The 23,221-nt window shown below is 42.1% G+C and overlaps 1 protein-coding gene across 1 annotated transcript in view; it reads right to left on the bottom strand.

Moving 5' to 3' along the window:
* Window positions 1–11,972: 11,972 nt before the first annotated feature.
* LOC121584210 (vacuolar protein sorting-associated protein 37B-like) overlaps window positions 11,973–23,221 on the bottom strand; it is a 32,342-nt gene continuing 21,093 nt past the window's right edge. Inside the window, exons 3-4 of the mRNA XM_041900040.2 lie at window positions 13,519–13,601; window positions 11,973–13,166 (exon numbers count right to left, since the gene is read on the bottom strand). Coding sequence (XP_041755974.2) covers window positions 12,684–13,166; window positions 13,519–13,601 — 566 coding nt within the window. The 3' untranslated portion in view covers window positions 11,973–12,683. The remainder of the gene's footprint in view (window positions 13,167–13,518; window positions 13,602–23,221) is intronic.

Genomic DNA, 23,221 nt, shown 5'->3' with positions numbered 1-23,221 from the left:
CAAAGTCATAAACCCCGCCTATTGCTGCAATGTATCTTCTTAAAATCTGATTTTAAACCTAACCTTAACCCTAACCATACTGCTAACCGTATGTTTAACCTTAAAGTAAGACCAAAAAGCAACAAAATAATAAAAATACATTTTTACGATTATAGGCAATTTCGACTTTGTGGCTGTGGTAACTAGTGACAACCCAGACAAGGATTTCCTACAATATGGCGGAGGCGGAACTGAATCCCTAACGAAATGACGTAGCTATAGTAACGTAATGCGTACACGACAAATCAAATCAAATTTTATTTGTCACATGCGCCGAATGCTTACTTACAAGCCCTTAACCAACAACGCAGTTTTAATAAAAATAAGAGTTAAGAAAATATTAACTAAATAAAAAGAGCAACAATAACAATAATGAGGCTATAGACAGGGTGTACCTGTCCCGAGTCAATGTGCTGGGGTACAGCTTAGTTGAGGTAATAGAGGTCATATGTACTGTACCAGTCAAAAGTTTGGACACAACTACTCATTCAAGGATTTTTCTTTATTTTAACTATTTTCTACATTGTAGAATAATAGTGAAGACATCAAAACTATGACATAACACATATGGATTTTTCACCTTTATTTAACCAGGTAAACCAGTTGAGAACAAGTTCTCATTTACAACTGCGACCTGGCCAAGATAAAGCAAAGCAGTGCGATAAAAAACAACAACACAGAGTTACATACAAAACATAAAGTCAAAAATACAACAGAAAATATATATACAGTGTATGCAAATGTAGCAAGTTATGGAGGTAAGGCAATAAATAGGCCATAGTGCAAAATAATTACAATTTAGTATTAACACTGAAATGATAGATGTGCAAGAGATGATGTGCAAATAGAGATACTGGGGTGCAAATGAGCAAAATAAATAACAATATGGGGATGAGGTAGTTGGGTGGGCTAATTTCAGATGGGCTGTGTACAGGTGCAGTGATCGGTAAGGTGCTCTGACAACTGATCCTTAAAGTTAGTGAGGGAGATGAGAGTCTCCAGCTTCAGAGATTTTTGCAGTTTGTTCCAGTCATTGGCAGCAGAGAACTGGAAGGAATGGCGGCCAAAGGAGGTGTTGGCTTTGGGGATGACCAGTGAGATATACCTGCTGGAGCACATACTACGGGTGGGTGTTGCTATGGTCACCAATGAGCTAAGATAAGGCAGGGATTTGCCTAGCAGTGATTTATAGATGACCTGGAGCCATTGGTTTTGGCGACGAATATGTAGTGAGGACCAGCCAACGAGAGCGTACAGGTCACAGTGGTGGGTAGTATATGGGGCTTTGGTGACAAAACGGATGGCACTGTGATAGACTACATCCAATTTGCTGAGTAGAGTGTTGGAGGCTATTTTGTAAATGACATCGCCAAAGTCAAGGATTGGTAAGATAGTCCGTTTAACCAGGGCATGTTTGGCAGCATGAGAGAAGGAGGCTTTGTTGCGAAATAGGAAGCCGATTCTAGATTTAACTTTGGATTGGAGATGCTTAATGTGAGTCTGGAAGGCTAGTTTACAGTCTAACCAGACACCTAGGTATTTGTAGTTGTCCACATACTCTAGGTCAGACCTGCTGAGAGTAGTGATTGGCAAGTTGCAGCGGAGGGTGCAGAGCTAGTGGTCGGGGTAGTGGTAGCCTGGTGGAAAGCATGGCCAGCCGTAGCAAAATGCTTGTTGAAATTCTCGATTATTGTAGATTTATCGGTGGTGATAGTATTTCCTAGCCTCAGTGCAGTGGACAGCTCGGAGGAGGTGCTCTTATTCTCCATGGACTTTAGTGTCCCAAAACTATTTGGAGTTAGTGCTACAGGATGCACATTTCTGTTTGAAAAAGCTAGCCTTTGCTTTCCTAACTGCTTGTGTATATTGGTTCCTAACTTCCCTGAAAAGTTGCATATCGCAGGGGCTATTCGATGCTAATGCAGTACGCCACAGGATGTTTTTGTGCTGGTAAAGGGCAGTCAAGTCTGAGGAGAACCAGGGGCTATATCTGTTCTTAGTTCTGAATTTTTTGAATGGGGCATGCTTATTTAAGATTGAGAGGAAAGCACTTTTAAAGAACAACCAGGCATCCTCTACTGACGGAATGAGATTGATATCCATCCAGTATACCTGGGCCAGGTCAATTAGGAAGGCCTGCTCGCTAAAGTGTTTTAGGAAGCATTTGACAGTGATGAGGGGTGGTCGTTTGACCGCGGACCCATTACGGACGCAGGCAATAAGGCAGTGATCGCTGAGATCCTGGTTGAAGACAGCGGAGGTGTATTTAGAGGGTAAATTAGTCAGGATGATATCTATGAGGGTGCCCATGTTTACAGATTTAGCGATGTACCTGGTAGGTTCCTTGATAATTTGTGTGAGATTGAGGGCATCTAGTTTGGATTGTAGGATGTTCGGGGTGTTAAGCATATCCCAGTTTAGGTCGCCAAGCAGTATGAACTCTGAGGATAGATGGGGGGCAATCAAAGCACATATGGTGTCCAGGGCACAGCTGGGGGCTGAGGGGGGTCTGTAGCAAGCGGCAACAGTGAGAGACTTATTTCTGGAAAGGTGCATTTTTAGAAGTAGGAGCTCAAACTGTTTGGGCACAGACCTGGATAGTATGATAGAGCTCTGCAGGCTCTCTCTACAGTAGATTGCAACTCCACCCCCTTTGGCAGTTCTATCTAGATGGAAAATGTTGTAGTTGGGGATGGACATTTCTGAATTTTTGGTGGCCTTCCTAAGCCAGGATTCAGACACTGCTAGAACATTAGGGTTGGTGGAGTGTGCTAACGCAGTGAATAACTCAAACTTAGGAAGGAGGCTTCTGATGTTAACATGCAAAAAGCCAAGGCTTTTACAGTTACAGAAGTCAACAAATGATAGCGCCTGGGGAGTAGGAGTGATACTGGGGGCTGCAGGGCCTGGGTTAACCTCTTCATCACCAGAGGAACCGAGGAGGACTAGAATAAGGTTACGGCTAAAGGCTTTAAGAACTGGTCTTCTAGTGCGTTGGGTACAGAGAATAAAAGGTGCAGATTTCTGGGCGTTGTAGAATAGATTCAGGGCATTATGTACAGACAAGGATATGGAAGGATATGAGTACAGTGGAGGTAAACCTAAGCATTGGGTAACAATGAAAGAGATAGCATCACTGGAGGCACTGATTGAGCCGGTCGCCGCGTGTATGGGGGGTGGAACAAAGGAGCTATTTGAGGCAGTTTGAGAGGGACTTGGGGCTCTACAGTGAAATTGTATAATAAGAACTAACTGGAACAGCAATAGGCAAGGCATATTGACATGGGAGAGAGGCATAAAGCAATCACAGGTGTTATTCGAGAGAGCTAAGACAACAACTGGTAATGGCGATGAAAGTTTGGGCTGAGGCTAAACAGATAAAACAGGACAGGGTACCGTGTAAAGGAACAGTCCAGCAGGCATCAGCTGTGCAGCTGAGTGATCATAAGGTCCAGTGAACAGCAATGTGAGTCCGAGAGCAGTTCGAATTGGTGCTACAGCACAGGCGATCAGGAAGCACGGCTGTTGAATTGCATGTGCTAGCGGGCAGGGGCTAGCAGATGGATCTTCGTGGTTGTCGCAACGGGAAGCCTGTTGAAACCACAGACGATTACGTCGGCAGACCAGTCGTGATGGATCAGCGGGGCTCCGTGTCAACACTAGGAGGTCCCGTCCGGTTGACAGAGAGGTAGATAGCCGGGAGATGGGCCTGACTCGAGGCTAGCTCAAGGCTGATTAGCCAACCACAACATCCATTCGGTTGCAGCTAGCTAGTTGCGATGATCCGGTGTTAAAGGTCCAGTGATTCAGTGATTCTGGCAGAAAATCCGATATGTTCTGGGTCGATAACGCGCTGTGCAGACTGGCCGATAATAGTCCAGGCTAGAGCTGGCTGGTAGTGCAGGCCACGGACAATGGTGAAAAACCCCACTAACGGTGGCTAATAGCAAGTAGCTAGTTAGCTGGCTATTCCCGTCCGGTAGACAGAGGTAGATAGCCGGGATATGGGCCTGGCTCGAGGCTAGCTCAAGGCTAACTGGTGCTTGCTTCGGGGCAGTGGTGATTAGCCAACAGCAACATCCATTTGGTTGCGGCTAGCTGGTTGCGATCCGATTGTTAAGGTACAGTGATTCAGTTATTCCGGTAGAAAATCCGATGTTCTGGGTGAAAACCGCTAACGGTGGCTAATAGCAAGTAGCTAGTTAGCTGGCTAGCTTGTTTCAACTGGAGATTCTAGATAAAAGGTAAGTAAATAATAGAATCCTTTCCACATTGAGTGAGGCGGGTTGCAGGAAAGTATATTTAGTAGAAGGATGAAAAGTGTGATAGGGGAAAGATAAAAAAATAAACTGGCTATTTACACGGACACACAACAGAGTAAACGACCGCACTGCTACGCCATCTTGGAGCAGTGTAGTAACCAAAAAAGTGTTAAACAAATCAAAATATATTTTATATTTGAGATTCTTCAAATAGCCACCCTTTGCCTTGATGACACTCTTGGCATTTACACTCTTGGTCAAATGCAAATAGTCCGGGTAGCCATTTCATTAGCTGTTCAGCAGTCTTATGGCTTGGGGGTAGAAGCTGTTAAGAAGCCTTTTGGACCTAGACTTGGCGCTCCGGTACCACTTGCCGTGCGGTAGCAGAGAGAACAGTCTATGACTAGGGCCTTCCTCTGAAACCACCTGGTATAGAGGTCCTGGATGGCAGGAAGCTTGGCCCCAGTGATGTACTGGGCCGTACGCACTAACCTCTGTAGCGCCTTGCAGTCGGAGGCCGAGCAGTTGCCATACCAGGCAGTGATGCAACCAGTCAGGATGCTCTCGATGGTACAGCTGTAGAACCTTTTGAATGCACACATATTGGACACATCTCCCAGGCAGCTCACCTGTCCTATCACTGTCCTTATCAATTTCATTTTTGGGAGGGTCAGAATATTTTCATTTTGGGACCTCATTCAGGAACATAAAAATATACACCTAAATATTCTCCCAGGGAGGGACATCAATCATACCAAGGGACATCATACACAGTGGTGGAAAAAGTACCAAATTGTCATACTTTAGTAAAAGTAAAGATTCCTTAATAGAAAATGACTCAAGTAAAAGTAACCCAGTAAAATACTACTTGAGTAAAAATATAAATAGTAAAGTACAGACACCCAAAAAAACTACTTAAGTAGTATTTTTACTTAAGTACTTTCCACCACTGATCATATGAACCTCCAGCCTTTGCTAGTTATTCTACTTTTCAGGCAATGTCAGTAAATTAACACTAGATGGCGGTCTTGTTTCAATTTACCCTGCAGAGCCTGCTCTTACCATCAAGGTTGGCACTTCCTCAGTGAACTCCAATGTTCATTACAATAACATTTAACATAATCAAGATAAATGTGACAGTTAATGTATTTTGTTGTTAAGTTTCATTCAATGAGGGGATTCGATTAAACTGGCCCAGGTGCCCAGGTGGGCGTAGTTTGTACCGTGTGAAAAGTGATTGCATTCGTTTTGGAAGCAGGCTGCCACTCGGCGCCGCGTTCTGTCTGACAGCAAAGTTGTCTCAAAACAAAAGTGACATAGGTTAAGCACGTGGAGTAATAAGAAGGATTCTGTGTTTTCACATGCAAAGTGATTGCTTTTGATAAAAAAACACTAACTGCTTTCCCAATTAAAACTAGTTTTGAAAATTGTAACATACACCGAGTATACCAAACATTAGGAACACCATCCTAATATTGCATTACCATTAAATTACTTTAGTATTTTGCAATTTACTGTCCTGAACTACAATCTAATGTATTTTGTAATAAGATAGTTTTGAGACCTGTAATTTGTATTATAAAAAATAAAATACTTTTCTACACCCCCTTTCATTGGTATCAGAAGTCTGATGGAACTATGGTGTGATAAGTGTGTCTGGTAAATTACCTAAATGTGAAAATGAACACTTGCAAAGCACGCAGGGCATTGTTCTAATGAGCTCCGTCACCGAAACAAGGCCAATAATAATACCCAGTGTGCTTTGCAATTGTTTATTTTTACATTAACATTTAGCACATTTAGCAGACACTCATCCAGAGCGACTTAGTCAGTGCATTCAACGAAAGTAGATGAACAACCACATATCAGTCATAGCAAGTCAAATGTTTTTATTTCTATTTAATGTATTTTTTTACAGTTACAGAGAATGTTGTAGTGAAGGTGTGTACTTCCAAGTGTATATTATATATATTTTTAAAAATACAAAATACCTAAAATAACTATTTTGATTAAATACAATACTTTGCTAAAGTGTTTGGCATTTTATTTTGATACATTGGTCTTTAGAGTATTTAGAAATTGTAACAAGATAGTATCTTTGCCCATCTCTGGGTGTGGCTGTGTGCCTAATGGAATCCTATTCTCTAGTCCTATAAATAGAGTAGGACTAGACCGTAGAGGGAGAAAAACTCAATTGAAAGTAAATTCTAAGCTTAGATGCCAATTTGTACAATATATTTAGGAATATACAGTGAGGGAAAAATGTATTTGATCCCCTGCTGATTTTGTACGTTTGCCCACTGACAAAGACATGATCAGTCTATCATTTTAATGGTAGGTTTATTTGAACAGTGAGAGACAGAATAACAACAAAATCCAGAAAAACGCATGTCAAAAATGTTATAAATTGATTTGCATTTTAATGAGGGAAATAAGTATTTGACCCCTCTGCAAAACATGACTTAGTACTTGGTGGCAAAACCCTTGTTGTCAATCAAAGGTCAGACGTTTATTGTAGTTGGCCACCAGGTTTGCACACATCTCAGGAGGGATTTTGTCCCACTCCTCTTTGTCGATCTTCTCTAAGTCATTAAGGTTTCGAGGCTGACGTTTGGCAACTCGAACCTTCAGCTCCCTCCACAGATTTTCTATGGGATTAAGGTCTGGAGACTGGCTAGGCCACTCCAGGACCTTAATGTGCTTCTTCTTGAGCCACTCCTTTGTTGCCTTGGCCGTGTGTTTTGGGTCATTGTCATGCTGGAATACCCATCCACGACCCATTTTCAATGCCCTGGCTGAGGGAAGGAGGTACTCACCCAAGATTTGACGGTACAAGGCCTCGTCCCTTTGATGCGGTGAAGTTGTCCTGTCCCCTTAGCAGAAAAACACCCCCAAAGCATAATGTTTCCACCTCCATGTTTGACGGTGGGGATGGTGTTCTTGGGGTCATAGGCAGTATTCCTCCTCCTCCAAACACAGCGAGTTGAGTTGATGCCAAAGAGCTCCGTTTTGGTCTCATCTGACCACAACACTTTCACCCAGTTCTCCTCTGAATCATTCAGGTGTTCATTGGCAAACTTCAGACGGCCCTGTATATGTGCTTTCTTGAGCAGGGGGACCTTGCGGGCGCTGCAGGATTTCAGTCCTTCACGGTGTAGTGTGTTACCAATTGTTTTCTTGGTGACTATGGTCCCAGCTGCCTTGAGATAATTGACAAGATCCTCCCGTGTAGTTCTGGGCTGATCATTGCAACTCCACGAGGTGAGATCTTGCATGGAGCCCCAGGCTGAGGGAGATTGACAGTTATTTTGTGTTTCTTCCATTTGCAAATAATCGCACCAACTGTTGTCACCTTCTCACCAAGCTGCTTGGCGATGGTCTTGTAGCCCATTCCAGCCTTGTGTAGGTCTACAATCTTGTCCCTGACATCCTTGGAGAGGTCTTTGGTCTTGGCCATGGTGGAGAGTTTGGAATCTGATTCATTGATTGCTTCTGTGGACAGGTGTCTTTTATACAGGTAACAAGCTGAGATTAGGAGCACTCATAATCTCAGCTTGTTACCTATTTAAAAGACACCTGGGAGCCAGAAATCCTTCTGATTGAGAGGGGGTCAAATACTTTTCCCCCCTCACTGTACCTTTCTTAAATATTCAAAAAGAACTTGAAATGGCCAACTGACTCCTCCCAACAACCAGAGATCAAGCTTTGTGATTTGGTGTGAGGCAACTCAAAAGACAACATCAATACAAAAAACTATTTATTTATTCCATCCTTAAAAATATAGTTTCATAATTCCATCAACCACCTCTACAATCTTCATAAGCCAAAATACCTACAACATTACAATGAACAACATGTATGAACATGAGTACTGAAAATCAAACTGTATTTTAAAGCAGCCCAAACGGCTGAATTATGCCAGTTATAAACAAACAGCTACAGCAGAAACTCTGAAATTAATCACAATCAAATAAAAACAAAACCATGCACACACAGTGATTAATAGTGTATCTTTAGTTTGATTTAGAAATGCTGATAGGCTACAGTATATCAAAACAATTGGTATACAATACATACCATTTCTTGCATTTGAAAAATAAATAGGGACATGGCTTTTTCTTCAACCTAACTTACGGCAAACTGTTATTGCACCGATTTGGCCAATTTCTCAAAAATATGCATTTCTGTTTGATATTAAACTCATTTAAAAATCTAGGAGCCCAGTTGTCTTGGCGAACCACATATATGCATAAGAACATAAATGGTGGTCACCCACCTCAGGGCAGGCAAAACACAGTTTGTATTGATGGTATAAAGAAGGACATATCTCTCTGGCACATGTTCAGAAGAAAACTGCACCGGCCCCATAGCACCAGTTAGGAGAGTAGAAGCCTGACAGACAGACATACTCAAGCCTCTCCTGCCCCCAGGCATGCACCACCATCACAATCAGTTGTAGACAGCAAATGATAACTGAATGGGGCACAGCCAGGAGAAGTAGACATTGATGGTGGGGCTAACTAAGGGGATCCAGACCAGCAGAGCAGTCAAGCATGGTCAGTGTACACAGATAAGAGGCATAGAGCAGTGAGCAGTGTGATCCTCCATATCTGTCAAGTTCAGTGAAGGCACTCAGTGGCTCTAACAGTGCACAACTGCAGCATTTAGGCAAAGGTAACCAAACACTCTTTTAGGATATGTGACTCCTTTAGGATTAGTACTTGTAATAAAAATGGTGCAAGATACATTTTAGATGGGTACTCTATTATGTTTGATCCATTTCATGAATATGGATCTAACATAAAAATGTGCACGCCTCAAACTACTGCCATAACATATGGGTATAAACCTGACAAATTGATGCAGGAAAATATTATAATAGTAATTTTACCCAATGGTTTCTCTATAAATGGCTTCACTGAGACATTAAAGACATGCTCCGGAACTTTGGCGACTACTAAGTATTTTTTTTAAACCTCCCGCTTTGGACTGGATGTGTCAATGTATAGTTCATACATGCATAATCTATGAGCAGAATTCTTACTTCAATTAGCCACAAAATCCCTAGTTTGAAAGAGACTGTTTTTCTGGAAGCTGTGTGACATTTTCCCCCATGTGGACCAGCCCCCTAGCAATTGGAGTTCTAGCCAATGAGCTTCAACCCCTCGCCATTTGAACGACAGCTAGCAAGATGCACACACAGCAGAGAAATGACGTGGTGCACAGATCTGCCTATATGTGACGTAGTACGCAATTTTCGCAGACCACTTTTGGCTCGTGAGCGCTACTTTCAGAACTACTGGCTAAAAAGTATATAAAAGTACCGGATAATCTCTTTAAGATAACATGGAGTCTTTGGTGTTCAGTCAATGTGATAATTAACTCCAATTACAACGTAGGGTATTACTGTTCACACAACAGTGGATGACTGGCTTAGTTACATTATATACTTGATTTGATATGGACTGTATATGGTTATATCACCGATGAAGTTAAATAGACTAACCTTGTTTCAACAGCAATGACTTAAAACATAAATTATGTTAATCAGCTTTATAACATGTAGCCAAGAGAAAACACCATTCAATGATTAAAGGAGTGATATACGGAAGGACAAAAAATGAATGTTCCAAAACTGTTGAGCATCAAGTATGCTTATTAGATCATTGACTAAAACAACAGTTTTACGGTAAATTGATTATATGGCAATGGACAGATCCTTCACAGGCAAGACCAAGAGAAAGGCCAAGGTTTCAGAGTGTTTGTGACACCAACCCCCACCCACCCCTATGTGCATGTTTGCACAGATCTGCCCTGAGCGACAGAGACCAATTCGACTGTCCTCTGTATTGGATTGGGCATGAGATCCACACACTTTTTTGAGAAATGTCTATGCTGGAGAAGAGATGCACCCACTTCACACGTTTTTTTTCTTCTGTCAAAATCTTTCCTGGCAATAATAATTAAGCATCCAGCATGCTGTAAGACATTAGTACTCCAAATATATATTAATTAATTTATGAAGTCTCAACATTTCTAAGTACCCTATGGAAGTCAGAAAATGTCAGAATATCATGGCTACAGGTTTGTGCAGCTACAGTGGGGAGAACAAGTATTTGATACACTGCCAATTTTGCAGGTTTTCCTACTTACAAAGCATGTAGAGGTCTAATGTTTATCATAGGTACACTTCAACTGTGAGAGACGGAATCTAAAACAAAAATCCAGAAAATCACATTGTATGATTTTTAAGTAATTAATTTGCATTTTATTGCATGACATACGTTTTTTGATACATCAGAAAAGCATAACTTAATATTTGGTACAGAAACCTTTGTTTGCAATTACAGAGATCATACGTTTCCTGTAGGTCTTGACCAGGTTTGCACACACTGCAGCAGGGATTTTGGCCCACTCCTCCATACAGACCTTCTCCAGATCCTTCAGGTTTCGGGGCTGTGTCTGGGTAATACGGACTTTCAGCTCCCTCCAAAGATTTTCTATTGGGTTCAGGTCTGGAGACTGGCTAGGCCACTCCAGGACCTTGAGATGCTTCTTACGGAGCCACTCCTTAGTTGCCCTGGCTGTGTGTTTGGGTCGTTGTCATGCTGGAAGACCCAGCCACGACCCATCTTCAATGCTCTTACTGAGGGAAGGAGGTTGTTGGCCAAGATCTCGCGATACATGGCCCCATCCATCCTCCCCTCAATACGGTGCAGTCGTCCTGTCCCCTTTGCAGAAAAGCATCCCCAAAGAATGATGTTTCCACCTCCATGCTTCACGGTTGGGATGGTGTTCTTGGGGTTGTACTCATCCTTCTTCTTCCTCCAAACACGGCGAGTGGAGTTTAGACCAAAAAGCTATATTTTTGTCTCATCAGACCACATGACCTTCTCCCATTCCTCCTCTGGATCATCCAGATGGTCATTGGCAAACTTCAGACGGGCCTGGACATGCGCTGGCTTGAGCAGGGGGACCTAGCGTGCGCTGCAGGATTTTAATCCATGACGGCGTAGTGTGTTACTAATGGTTTTCTTTGAGACTGTGGTCCCAGCTCTCTTCAGGTCATTGACCAGGTCCTGCCGTGTAGTTCTGGGCTGATCCCTCACCTTCCTCATGATCATTGATGCCCAACGAGGTGAGATCTTGCATGGAGCCCCAGACCGAGGGTGATTGACCGTCATCTTGAACTTCTAAAATGTTCTAATAATTGCGCCAACAGTTGTTGCCTTCTCACCAAGCTGCTTGCCTATTGTCCTGTAGCCCATCCCAGCCTTGTGCAGGTCTACAATTTTATCCCTGATGTCCTTACACAGCTCTCTGGTCTTGGCCATTGTGGAGAGGTTGGAGTCTGTTTGATTGAGTGTGTGGACAGGTGTCTTTTATACAGGTAACAAGTTCAAACAGGTGCAGTTAATACAGGTAATGAGTGGAGAACAGGAGGGCTTCTTAAAGAAAAACTAACAGGTCTGTGAGAGCTGGAATTCTTACTGGTTGGTAGGTGATCAAATACTTATGTCATGCAATAAAATGCAAATTAATTACTTAAAAATCATACAATGTGATTTTCTGGATTTTTGTTTTAGATTCCGTCTCTCACAGTTGAAGTGTACCTATGATAAAAATTACAGACCTCTACATGCTTTGTAAGTAGGAAAACCTGCAAAATCGGCAGTGTATCAAATACTTGTTCTCCCCACTGTATACTTGGGAAATATATATATTTTTTAACAGCACATTAAGGTCTCTGTTTATTTTGCATATGATTTACCATCCTCTTCTGTGAAGTCTCTGGTTACACAATATAAAAACAACAAATTTAAATGACACTGTAGATCAAATGAAAAACAATGAATGGCTCTAGTCCCCATTCCCTTTAGACACCACAGATGACAGATGTTGAGAGGCACCTTCACTGTAACAGGGGCAAGAAGAGGTGGAGGAGGAGAGGGAGGACTGAGGACACACACCTGAGGGGCATGGACTGTCTGTCGGGGATAAAGTGCTGATAAAACAGGCCTCATCTGACTGGGGTGATGTCCAGTCTTATGAGGCCAGTTAAATAAACTTTAGACTACATCTAAAGCCCTGTCGCTGAGAGATTTTGCTTTGCAGACGCAAGCACTGGTCAGTCAAGTCCTTTCTGGGGTGTTGTAGCAATGGAGTGCTGATTCTGGTGAGAAGAGTGCAAATTCAAACTCAATTCTGTTTTTCAGTTGAACATGCCCAGACCAGCCATCAATCGAAGTCAATCGACCCCCTTTGCGTTACATTGTGCCATATTCATAGAGGCTCACAGCCTGACACAACACAGAAGATAGTTCCAGCGAGACTGCAATGCAAGTTCACTGCATGTACTGTACCTTCACTGTGGCCCCTTCACTACTGAATCATGAAGCCAGACTGTGGGGCCATGCGAGGGGGAGGCCTCTGAGGCAGGGCAGGGGGGCACTGAGACATGAAGGGGTGCGGGTAGTCAGGGTTGACACTGGGCAAAGGGTGGCCTGCCCTGGGGGGGATAGGGGGGTATGGGGTGACAGGATAGGGGATGACAGCAGGCTGGGGCTGGGGGGCTACAGCTGGGGGTTGTTGGGCTGGAGGGGGAGGGGGGGCTCTCCTGGGCTGGGGCACAGGGGAGTGGTTGTGGTCGTTGGCCTCTGTGTAGAGGGGGGCTGGCCTGGCTGATACCTCCTGGGGATGGCAGCAAGAGACAGGCACCTGAGGCAGCCGATGGCCCTTCAGCACAATCTCCTGCAGCTTGTCAATCTTCACCCTCCTCAGGTGGGCCAGCTTCCTCTTGCTCTGGTACGAGTCTATGAAGGTATCCAGGGTGACGTCGCCGTCCAAGAAGGAGTCAGCCATGTTCTGTTTAGAAAGAAGCAGGGACAGTTTAAAAACTTTAAAAGAAAGCACATTCTGGATATTCCATGCAAATGCCTTTTCTTTTTACGCTTGTTTATATAAAAAATAAAAAATAAAAAAACATGATGAATAGATGTGAGGATTGGACAGTAACAGAACTATAAAGAAAAGCTGAGAGGAGTCCACCTTACTTGTAACAAACGGTACCATAGTTATATTAATAAACCATAATAGGGCCCCTGGGCCAAAGTGGAAATAAAAAAAAACAGGAAAGGCAGGACAGTGTTCAAACTGACGCCACAGGAGACATTAGGTCATCCTTCGACAGAGAGAGAGGTGTTTTCATGCTGCTTACCTCTGTCTCCTCTTCAATCTTGGCTCCCTCTGCCTGCAGTAGAGCTAGCAATGTGTCCAATGAACTGTTCCCAGAGGTGTGGTCTGTAAGCAGAAGAGAAAGAAAAAGGGACAAGATAAAAGTTAGCATTTTGTTTATGACCGCAACTATAATTCATCATCTCAAACAGACGCCTCAGTCACAGGACAGTTGGAAATGTACTGATGAAAATAATTAGTAGGCCTCAATAACATGACACTAAATCACATGATGACTGCTACAGAAGAATGAGGGAGTATTCAACCAGTGAGAGAAAACACACACACAGCTCCATATCCATCAGTCACTCACTGTCTACAACAACCTCCTCTGACACCCAAACCAAGGCCTCATATGTGTTGCCAGATCAGAACAACTGAGCAAAGAGACTGACTGTCTTTCACAATGAGTGGTGAACTAAGCCTGGAGCCTGCATCTGAAATGGCGCCCTACTCCCTATACACTACTTTTGACATTCTCCCCTCTACACTGAGGCCAACAACCACAACAACAACCACTCCTCCATTCCCCAGCCCAGGAGAGCCCCCCCCCCTTGGAGATTCCTTGATTGTGTCCCAGGGTGGCATCTGGGACACAATCAAGGAATCTCCAAGGAAGCCGAGCAAGGGGCCAGCCTGGTTCCTGTTCCTATGTGGAGTCTGTTTACTGACAAAGTCAACTAACACCAGCTGGAGCTGCTGGGTTTACATGCAGGACCTGACACCAAAGCAACCAGGTCACAGCACACATATGTAGTTTACGAAGGTTCTAGAAGTAAGACTGGTCTGAATGACTTGCTCACTTTTAACATCATTCAGTAAACACAATATAATTCACATTGAGTCTTCTTCTATGGGCATAGTGGGGATGTATATGTTAGTTTTTACAAAATATATCATCATCAGCATAGCCTCGTGCCTCTCTTTTACTATTAGCCACGTGCAGAATGTCATTCACCATATAGCTTATGCGCACCACACAATAATGTAAATTCCCCACGTGCGCGGTGCTGAATAACCTATGGGCACACTTGTGCAATAATCACTTTCCTCTCTCCACCAATGGGCATGAATCTTGTGAGTAGGGAACGGTATTTGTAATTATTTCACTATTCAAATAATATCATGACTATTATATTGGATATCCGGATAGTAAAAAAAAAAGCTCTACTCTTGATCAATCAGAATGTCGCGAAATGCCCCAACAGCAGACAGTGCGCAGTTGTTTAGGGTGCTATTCTGGTAGGCTAACAGCAACAGTGAAAGGGAAGTCTGATGTTCGCCATCACAGAACTTATTCTGTTGAAAAATAATAATTCTGATGAGTGTTTTTCATTGATCTGTGTCAGGTCTTGTGGACCCTCCGTTGGTGCACGCCTGTAGGCTAATGACTATTTGAAGTGGGGAAAATAGCATACTGTTGTCAGGGTTGACCGGAGCACTAAACCCATAGCCCATGAGAGAGAAAAATTAAACAATCACTTGGTGAGTCCTCAAAACTGTAGGCTACATTTACATTTTACATTTACATTTTAGTCATTTAGCAGACGCTCTTATCCAGAGCGACTTACAGTTAGTGAATACATATTTTTTTATTTTTTTATACTGGCCCCCCGTGGGAATCGAACCCACAACCCTGGCATTGCATCCCACAACCCCACAGCTCTATCAACTGAGCTACATCCCTGCCGGCCATTCCCTCCCCTACCCTGGACGACGCTGGGCCAATTGTGCGTCGCCCATGAGTCTCCCGGTCACGGCCGGCTGCGACAGAGCCTGGATTCGAACCAGGATCTCTAGTGGCACAGTTAGCACTGCGATGCAGTGCCTTAGACCACTGCGCCACTCAGGAGAACAGTGTGCAACTGTAAACGATGTACTGTCAAAGTCACGTGACGTCTGAAGCAGCAGTTGCTCAATGCGCCGTAAATAAACACTACATTCTAAAGTTTGTTTTATTAAATTAAGCATTTCAAACGTAATGGTATATCCTTGTGTAACAATGTTACATTAATAATTTAATTTAGACAAAGCTTTTTCAATGTTAAAATAGGCCCCAAAATGAATACTCTCGCAAGTGTTCGAATAGTAAGGTCCGTATTTATATGTCAATTTACCCCTTGTTTGCTCAATTGCCGTGTCAAAGCAAATTCACCCACATTTCACCAACACTGGACAAATCAAAGCTTCATGTAGCCTAGAAGATGTGGGCATTAATGGTTGGAAAAATGTGTATGTTTTATATTCTTATCGTATAGTACAATGTGTAATAACAAAATAAGTATATGCGTAAACCCATTCACTGTTGTCTGAATATAAGACAGATCTGAGCCATACATTCAGGGCTCTAAAGTGCGACCAAAACATTTTGCTGTACGACCTGGAGTTTTAATTTGGGAGCACCAATGAGACAAAAAAATAATACAAATAAAATATAATTGTTGTAATGATAAGGCTTGGCTGTACCGTTGTTTCCCGAGCACAGATTCGTTAGAGATATGCTTGTACCATTAATAAAGCGAAAACTGCTCATTTCTAGGCCAAACTGTTTTTTTTCCTGTCACGGATTGGGATTTACATTCATAAACCATGTTGAAGGCTGTTGTAAAACTACTCGCGGGCTGCATTTGTTTTACACCTTGTTCAGTCATGTTTGTTACCTCCAACCGTTAGTTTACAAGTATATCCAGAAATGTGGGGGCACAGAAAGAAAGGAAAAGGGATAGCTTCTTCAGGAGATCAATGATCATAGCAATGAATGAATGACAGATGTCTTGCATCTCTTCATCATAACAAACTTGAGGCTCTTAAAGAGACAGTGTATCATTTGAGATGGAATGCATCTCAATAGGAAAATAGTTATTTTACATAATGCAAAAATATTCTACAAATTACTTTTTAATTTCAATGACAGGTATACACTACCAGTCCAAGGTTTGGACACACCTACTCATTCAAGGGTTTTTCTTCATTTTTACTATTATTTACATTGTACAATAATAGTGAAGACATCAAAACTATGACATAACACATATGGAAACATGTAGTAACCAAAAAAGTGTTTAACAAATCAAAGTATATTTTATATTTGAGAATCTTCAAATAGCCACCCTTTGCCTTGATGACAGCTTTGCACACTCTTGCCATTCTCTCAACCAGCTTCACCTGGAATGCTTTTCCAACAGTCTTGAAGGAGTTCCCACATATGCTGAGCACTTGTTGGCTGCTTTTGCTTCACTCTACAGCCCGACTCATCCCAAACCATCTCAATTGGGTTGAGGTCGGGGGATTGTGGAGGCCAGGTCATCTGATGCAGCACTCCATCATTTGCCTTCTTGGTAAAATAGCCCTTACACAGCCTGGAGGTGTGTTGGGTCATTGTCCTGTTGAAAAACAAATGATAGTCCCACTAAGCCCAAACCAGATGGGATGGCGTATCGCTGTAGAATGCTGTGGTAGCCATGCTGGTTAAGTGTGCCTTGAATTCTAAATAAATCAAAGACAGTGTCACCAGCAAAGCACCCCCACACCATAACACCTCCTCCTCCATGCTTTACGGTGGGAAATACACATGCGGAGATCATCCATTCACCAATACCGCGTCTCACAAAGACACGGCGGTTGGAACCAAAAATCTCAAATTTGAACTCCACTGGTCTAAATGTCCATTGCTCGTGTTTCTTGGCCCAAGCAGGTCTCTTCTTATTATTGGTGTCCTTTAGTAGTGGTTTCTTTGCAGCAATTCGACCATGAAGGCCTGATTCACACAGTCTCCTCTGAACAGTTGATGTTGAGATGTGTCTGTTCCTTGAACTCTGTGAAGCATTTATTTGGGCTGCAATTTCTGAGGCTGGTAACTCCAATGAACTTATCCTCTGCAGCAGAGGTAACTCTGGGTCTTCCATTCCTGTCGCGGTCCTCATGAGAGCCAGTTTCATCATAGCGCTTGATGGTTTTTGCGACTGCACTTGAAGAAACTTTCAAAGTTCTTGACATTTTCCAGATTGACTGACCTTCATGTCTTAAAGTAATGACGAACTGTCGTTTCTCTTTGCTTATTTGAGCTGTTCTTGCCATAATATGGACTTGGTATTTGACCAAATAGGGCTAACACCTGTTAATTGAAATGCATTCCAGGTGACTACCTCATGAAGCTGGTTGAAAGAATGTCAAGAGTGTGCAAAGCAGTCATCAAGGCAAAGTGTGGCTATTTGAAGAATCTGAAATATATTTTGATTTGTTTAACACTTTTTTGTTTACTACATGTTTTAATATGTGTTACTTCAAAGTTTTGATGTCTTCACTATTATTCTACAATGTAGAAAATACTCAAAATAAAGAAAAACCCTTGAATGAGTAGGTGTGTCCAAACTTTTGACTGGTACTGTATGTATCAATATTTTAGCTTTTTATAATAAACAGATGTATTTACAGGGTTACATATTCGTTTCTAGGTTACAACATTAATTCATACAGTATAGGCTATATATGAATCGATTAAAACAATATTTTTCTGGTGCTCCTAAATGTTATATTGTGCTCCTAACTTTTTAAGGTTGGGAGCACCAGTGCAAAGTGGGAGGGAGAGAGAGAAAGCAGAGAGCTAGAGATAGCTAGAGAGAGCGAGAGAGAGCGAGAGAGACAGGGTGAAGCCTGGACAAAGCCCTGGTACCCTCCTCCCCACTCAAAGCCTCCCCACAAAAAAAAAATTATGTATTCACTAACTGTAAGTCGCTCTGGATAAGAGCGTCTGCTAAATGACTAAAATGTAAATGTAAATAAGAGGCTTAATTTAACCAGCGTTTTCACAGCTGCTCTAGCCAGTGCAGGGATTTTTCTGCCATTGAAAACCTTCGGCGAAAAAACTCAGGTCGCATAAGTATATACAGTTGAAGTCGGAAGTTTACATACACCTTAGCCAAATACATTTAAACTCAGTTTTTCACAATTCCTGACATTTAATCCTAGTAAAAATCCCCTGTTTTAGGTCAGTTAGGATCACCACTTTATTTTAAGAATGTGAAATGTCAGAATAACAGTAGAGAGAATGATTTATTTCAGCTTTATTTATTTCATCACATTCTCAGTGGGTCAGACGTTTACATACACTCAATTAGTATTTGGTAGCATTGCCTTTAAATTGTTTAACTTGGGTCAAACTTTTCGGGTAGCCTTCCACAAGCTTCCCACAATAAGTTTGGTGAATTTTGGCCCATTCCTCCTGAAAGAGCAGGTGTAACTGAGTCAGGTTTGTAGGCCTCCTTGCTCGCACACGCTTTTTCAGTTCTGCCCACAAATGTTCTATAGGATTGAGGTCAGGGCTTTGTGATGGCCACTCCAACACCTTGACTTTGTTGTGCTTAAGCCATAACTTTGGAAGTATGCTTGGGGTCATTGTCCATTTGGAAGAACCATTTGCGACTAAGCTTTAACATCCTGACTGATGTCTTGAGATGTTGCTTCAATATATCTACATAATTTTCCTTCCTCATGATGCCATCTATTTTGTGAAGTGCACCAGTCCCTCCTGCAGCAAAGCACCCCCACAGCATGATGCTGCCACCCCCGTGCTTCAGGGTTGGCATGGTGTTCTTCGGCTTGCAAGCTTCCCCTTTTTCCTCCAAAGATAACGATGGCCATTATGGCCAAACAGTTATATTTTTGTTTAATCAGACCAGAGGACATTTCTCCAAAAAGTATGATCTTTGTCCCCATGTGCAGTTGCAAACCGTAGTCTGGCTTTTTTTATGGCGTTTTTGGAGCAGTGGCTTCTTCCTTGCTGAGCAGCCTTTCAGGTTATGTTGATATAGGACTCATTTTACTGTGGATATAGATACTTTTGTACCTGTTTACTCCAGCATCTTCACAAGGTCCTTTGCTGTTGTTCTGGGATTGATTTGTACTTTTCTACACCAAAGTACGTTCATCTCTAGGAGACAGAACGCGTCTCCTACCTGAGCGGTATGACGGCTGCGTGGTCCCATGGTGTTTATACTTGCGTACCATTGTTTGAACAGATGAGCGTGATACCTTCAGGCGTTTGGAAATGCTCCCAAGGATGAACCAAACTGGTGGAGGTCTACAATTTTTTTCTGAGGTCTTGGCTGATTTCTTTTGATTTTCCCATGATGTCAAACAAAGAGGCACTGAGTTTGAAGGTAGGCCTTGAAATACATGCACAGGTACACCTCCAACTGACTCAATTGATGTCAATTAGCCTATCATAAGCTTCTAAAGCCATGACATAATTTTCTGGAATTTTCCAAGCTGTATAAAGGCACAGTCAACTTAGTGTATGTAAACTTCTGACCCACTGGAATTGTGATACAGTGAATTATAAGTGAAATAATCTGTCTGTAAACAATTGTTGGAAAAAGTACTTGTGTCATGCACAAAGTAGCTGTCCTAACCGACTTGCCAAAACTATAGTTTGTTAACAAGAAATTTGTGGAGTGGTCGAAAAATTAGTTTGAATGACTCCAACCTAAGTGTATGTAAACTTCCGACTTCAACTTCCGACCTCAAATTTGAACCAAAAATCTCAAATTTGGACTCCAGACCAAAGGACACATTTCCACCGGTCTAAATGTCCATTGCTTGTGTTTCTTGGCCCAAGCAGGACTCTTCTTATTATTGGTGTCCTTTAGTAGTGGTTTATTTGCAGCAATTCGACCATGAATGCCTGATTCACACAGTCTCCTCTGAACAGTTGATGTTGAGATGTGTCTGTTCCTTGAACTCTGTGAAGCATTTATTTGGGCAATTTCTGAGGCTGGTAACTCTAATTAACTTATCCTCTGAGGTAACTCATGAAAGCCAGTTTCATCATAGCGCTTGATGGTTTTTGCGACTGCACTTGAAGAAACTTTCAAAAGTTCTTGACATTTTCCGTATTGACTGACCTTCATGTCATAAAGTAATGATGGACTGACGTTTCTCTTTGCTTATTTGAGCTGTTCTTGCCATAATATGGACTTGGTCCTTTACCAAATAGGGCTATCTTCTGTATACCCCCCCTACCTTGTCACAACACAACTGATTGGCTCATACGCATTAAGAAGGAAAGAAATTCCACACATTAACTTTTAAAAAGGCACACCTGTTAATTGAAATGCATTACAAGTGACTACCTCATGAAGCTGGTTGAGAGAATGCCAAGAGTGTGCAAAGCTGTCATCAAGACAAAGGGTGGCTATTTGAAGAATCTCAAATATAAAATATATTTTGATTTGTTTAATGCTTTTTTGGTTACTACATGATTCCATGTGTTATTTCATAGTATTGATGTCTTCACTATTATTCTACAGAAAATAGTAAAAATAAAGAAAAACCTTTGAATGAGTAGGTGTTCTAAAACTTTTGACCGGTAGTGTAGACATTGTTAAAGTTGTAAATGGCTATTGTAGCTGGAAACGGCTGATTTTTAATGGAATATCTAAATAAGCGTACAGAGGCCCATTATTAGCAAATATCAGTCCTGTGTTCCAATGGCATGTTGTGTTTGCTAATCCAAGTTGATCATTTCAAAAGGCTAATTGATCATTAGAAAACCCTTTTGCAATTATGTTAGCACAGATGAAAACTGTTGTGCTGATTAAAGAAGCAATAAAACTGGCCTTCTTGAGACTAGTTGAGTATCTGGAGCATCAGCAATTGTGGGTTCGATTACAGGATCAAAATGGCCAGAAACAAATAACTTTCTTCTGAAACTCGTCAGTCTATTCTTGTTCTGAGAAATGAAGGCTATTCCATGCGAGAAATTGCCAAGAAACTGAAGATCTCGTACAACGCTGTGTACTACTCCCTTCACATAACAGTGCAAACTGTCTCTAACCAGAATAGAAAGAAGAGTGGGAGGCCCCGGTGCACAACTGAGCAAGAGGACAAATTCATTAGTGTCTACTTTGAGAAACAGACGCCTCACAGGTCCTCAACTGGCAGCTTCATTAAATAGTACCCGCAAAAAACACCAGTCTCAACGTCAACAGTGAAGAGGCGACTCAGGGATGCTGACCTTCTAGGCAGAGTTGCAAAAGAAAAAGCCATATCTCAGACTGGCCAATGAAAAGAAAAGATTAAGATGGGCAGTCTGAGATATGGCTTTTTCTTTGCAACTCTGCAAAGAATTTCTAAGTGAGCTCAAACTTTTGAACGGTAGTGTATATACAGTTGAAGTCGGAAGTTTACATACACTTAGGTTGAAGTCATTAAAACTTGTTTTTCAACCACTCCACAAATTTCTTGTTAACAAACTATAGTTTTGGCAAGTTGGTTAGGACATCTACTTTGTGCATGACAGAAGTAATTTTTCCAACAAATGTTTACAGACAGATTATTTCACTTATAATTCACTGTATCACAATTCCAGTGGGTCAGAAGTTTACATACACTAAGTTGACTGTGCCTTTAAACAGCTTGGAAAATTCCAGAAAATGATGTCATGGCTTTAGAAGCTTCTGATAGGCTAATTGACATCATTTGAGTCAATTGGAGGTGTACCTGTGGATGTATTTCAAGGCCTACCTTCAAACTCAGTGCCTCTTTGTTTGACATCATGGGAAAATCAAAAGAAATCAGCCAAGACCTCAGAAAATAAATTGTAGACCTCCACCAGTCTGGTTCATCCTTGGGAGCATTTCTAAACGCCTGAAGGTATCACGTTCATCTGTACAAACAATGGTACGCAAGTATGAACACCATGGGACCACGCAGCCGTCATACCGCTCAGGAAGGAGACGCGTTCTGTCTCCTAGAGTTGAACGTACTTTGGTGTGAAAAGTACAAATCAATCCCAGAACAACAGCAAAGGACCTTGTGAAGATGCTGGAGGAAACAGGTACAAAAGTATCTATATCCACAGTAAAACGAGTCCCATATCGACATAACCTGAAAGGCCGCTCAGCAAGGAAGAAGCCACTGCTCCAAAACCGCCATAAAAAAAAAAACGACTACGGTTTGTAACTTCACATGGGGACAAAGATCGTACCTTTTGGAGAAATGTCCTCTGGTCTGATGAAACAAAAATATAACTATTTGGCCATAATGACCATCGTTATGTTTGGAGGAAAAAGGGGAAGCTTGCAAGCCGAAGAACACCATCCCAACCGTGAAGCATGGGGTTGGCAGCATCATGCTGTGGGGGTGCTTTGCTGCAGGAGGGACTGGTGCACTTCACAAAATAGATGGCATCATGAGGAAGGAAAATTATGTGGATATATTGAAGCGGCATCTCAAGATATCAGTCAGGAAGTTAAAGCTTGGTCGCAAATGGGTCTTCCAAATGGACAATGACCCCAGGCATACTTCCAAAGTTGTGGCAAAATGGCTTAAGGACAACAAAGTCAAGGTATTGGAGTGGCCATCACAAAGCCCTGACCTCAATCCTATAGAAAATGTGTGGGCAGAACTGAAAAAGAGTGTGCGAGCAAGGAGGCCTACAAACCTGACTCAGTTACACCAGCTCCGTCAGGTGGAATGGGCCAAAATTCACCCAACTTATTGTGGGAAGCTTGTGGAAGGCTACCCGAAACGTTTGACCCAAGTTAAACAATTTAAAGGCAATGCTACCAAATACTAATTGAGTGTATGTCAACTTCTGACCCACTGGGAATGTGATGAAAGAAATAAAAGCTGAAATAAATCACTCTCTCTACTATTATTCTGACATTTCACATTCTTAAAATAAA

The sequence above is a fragment of the Coregonus clupeaformis genome, chromosome 16, assembly GCF_020615455.1.
Source record: "Coregonus clupeaformis isolate EN_2021a chromosome 16, ASM2061545v1, whole genome shotgun sequence".
In the NCBI taxonomy this organism is placed as follows: Eukaryota; Metazoa; Chordata; class Actinopteri; order Salmoniformes; family Salmonidae; genus Coregonus; species Coregonus clupeaformis.
Note: the sequence above shows the minus strand (reverse complement) of the source record. Positions and strands in the feature narration are given on the sequence as shown.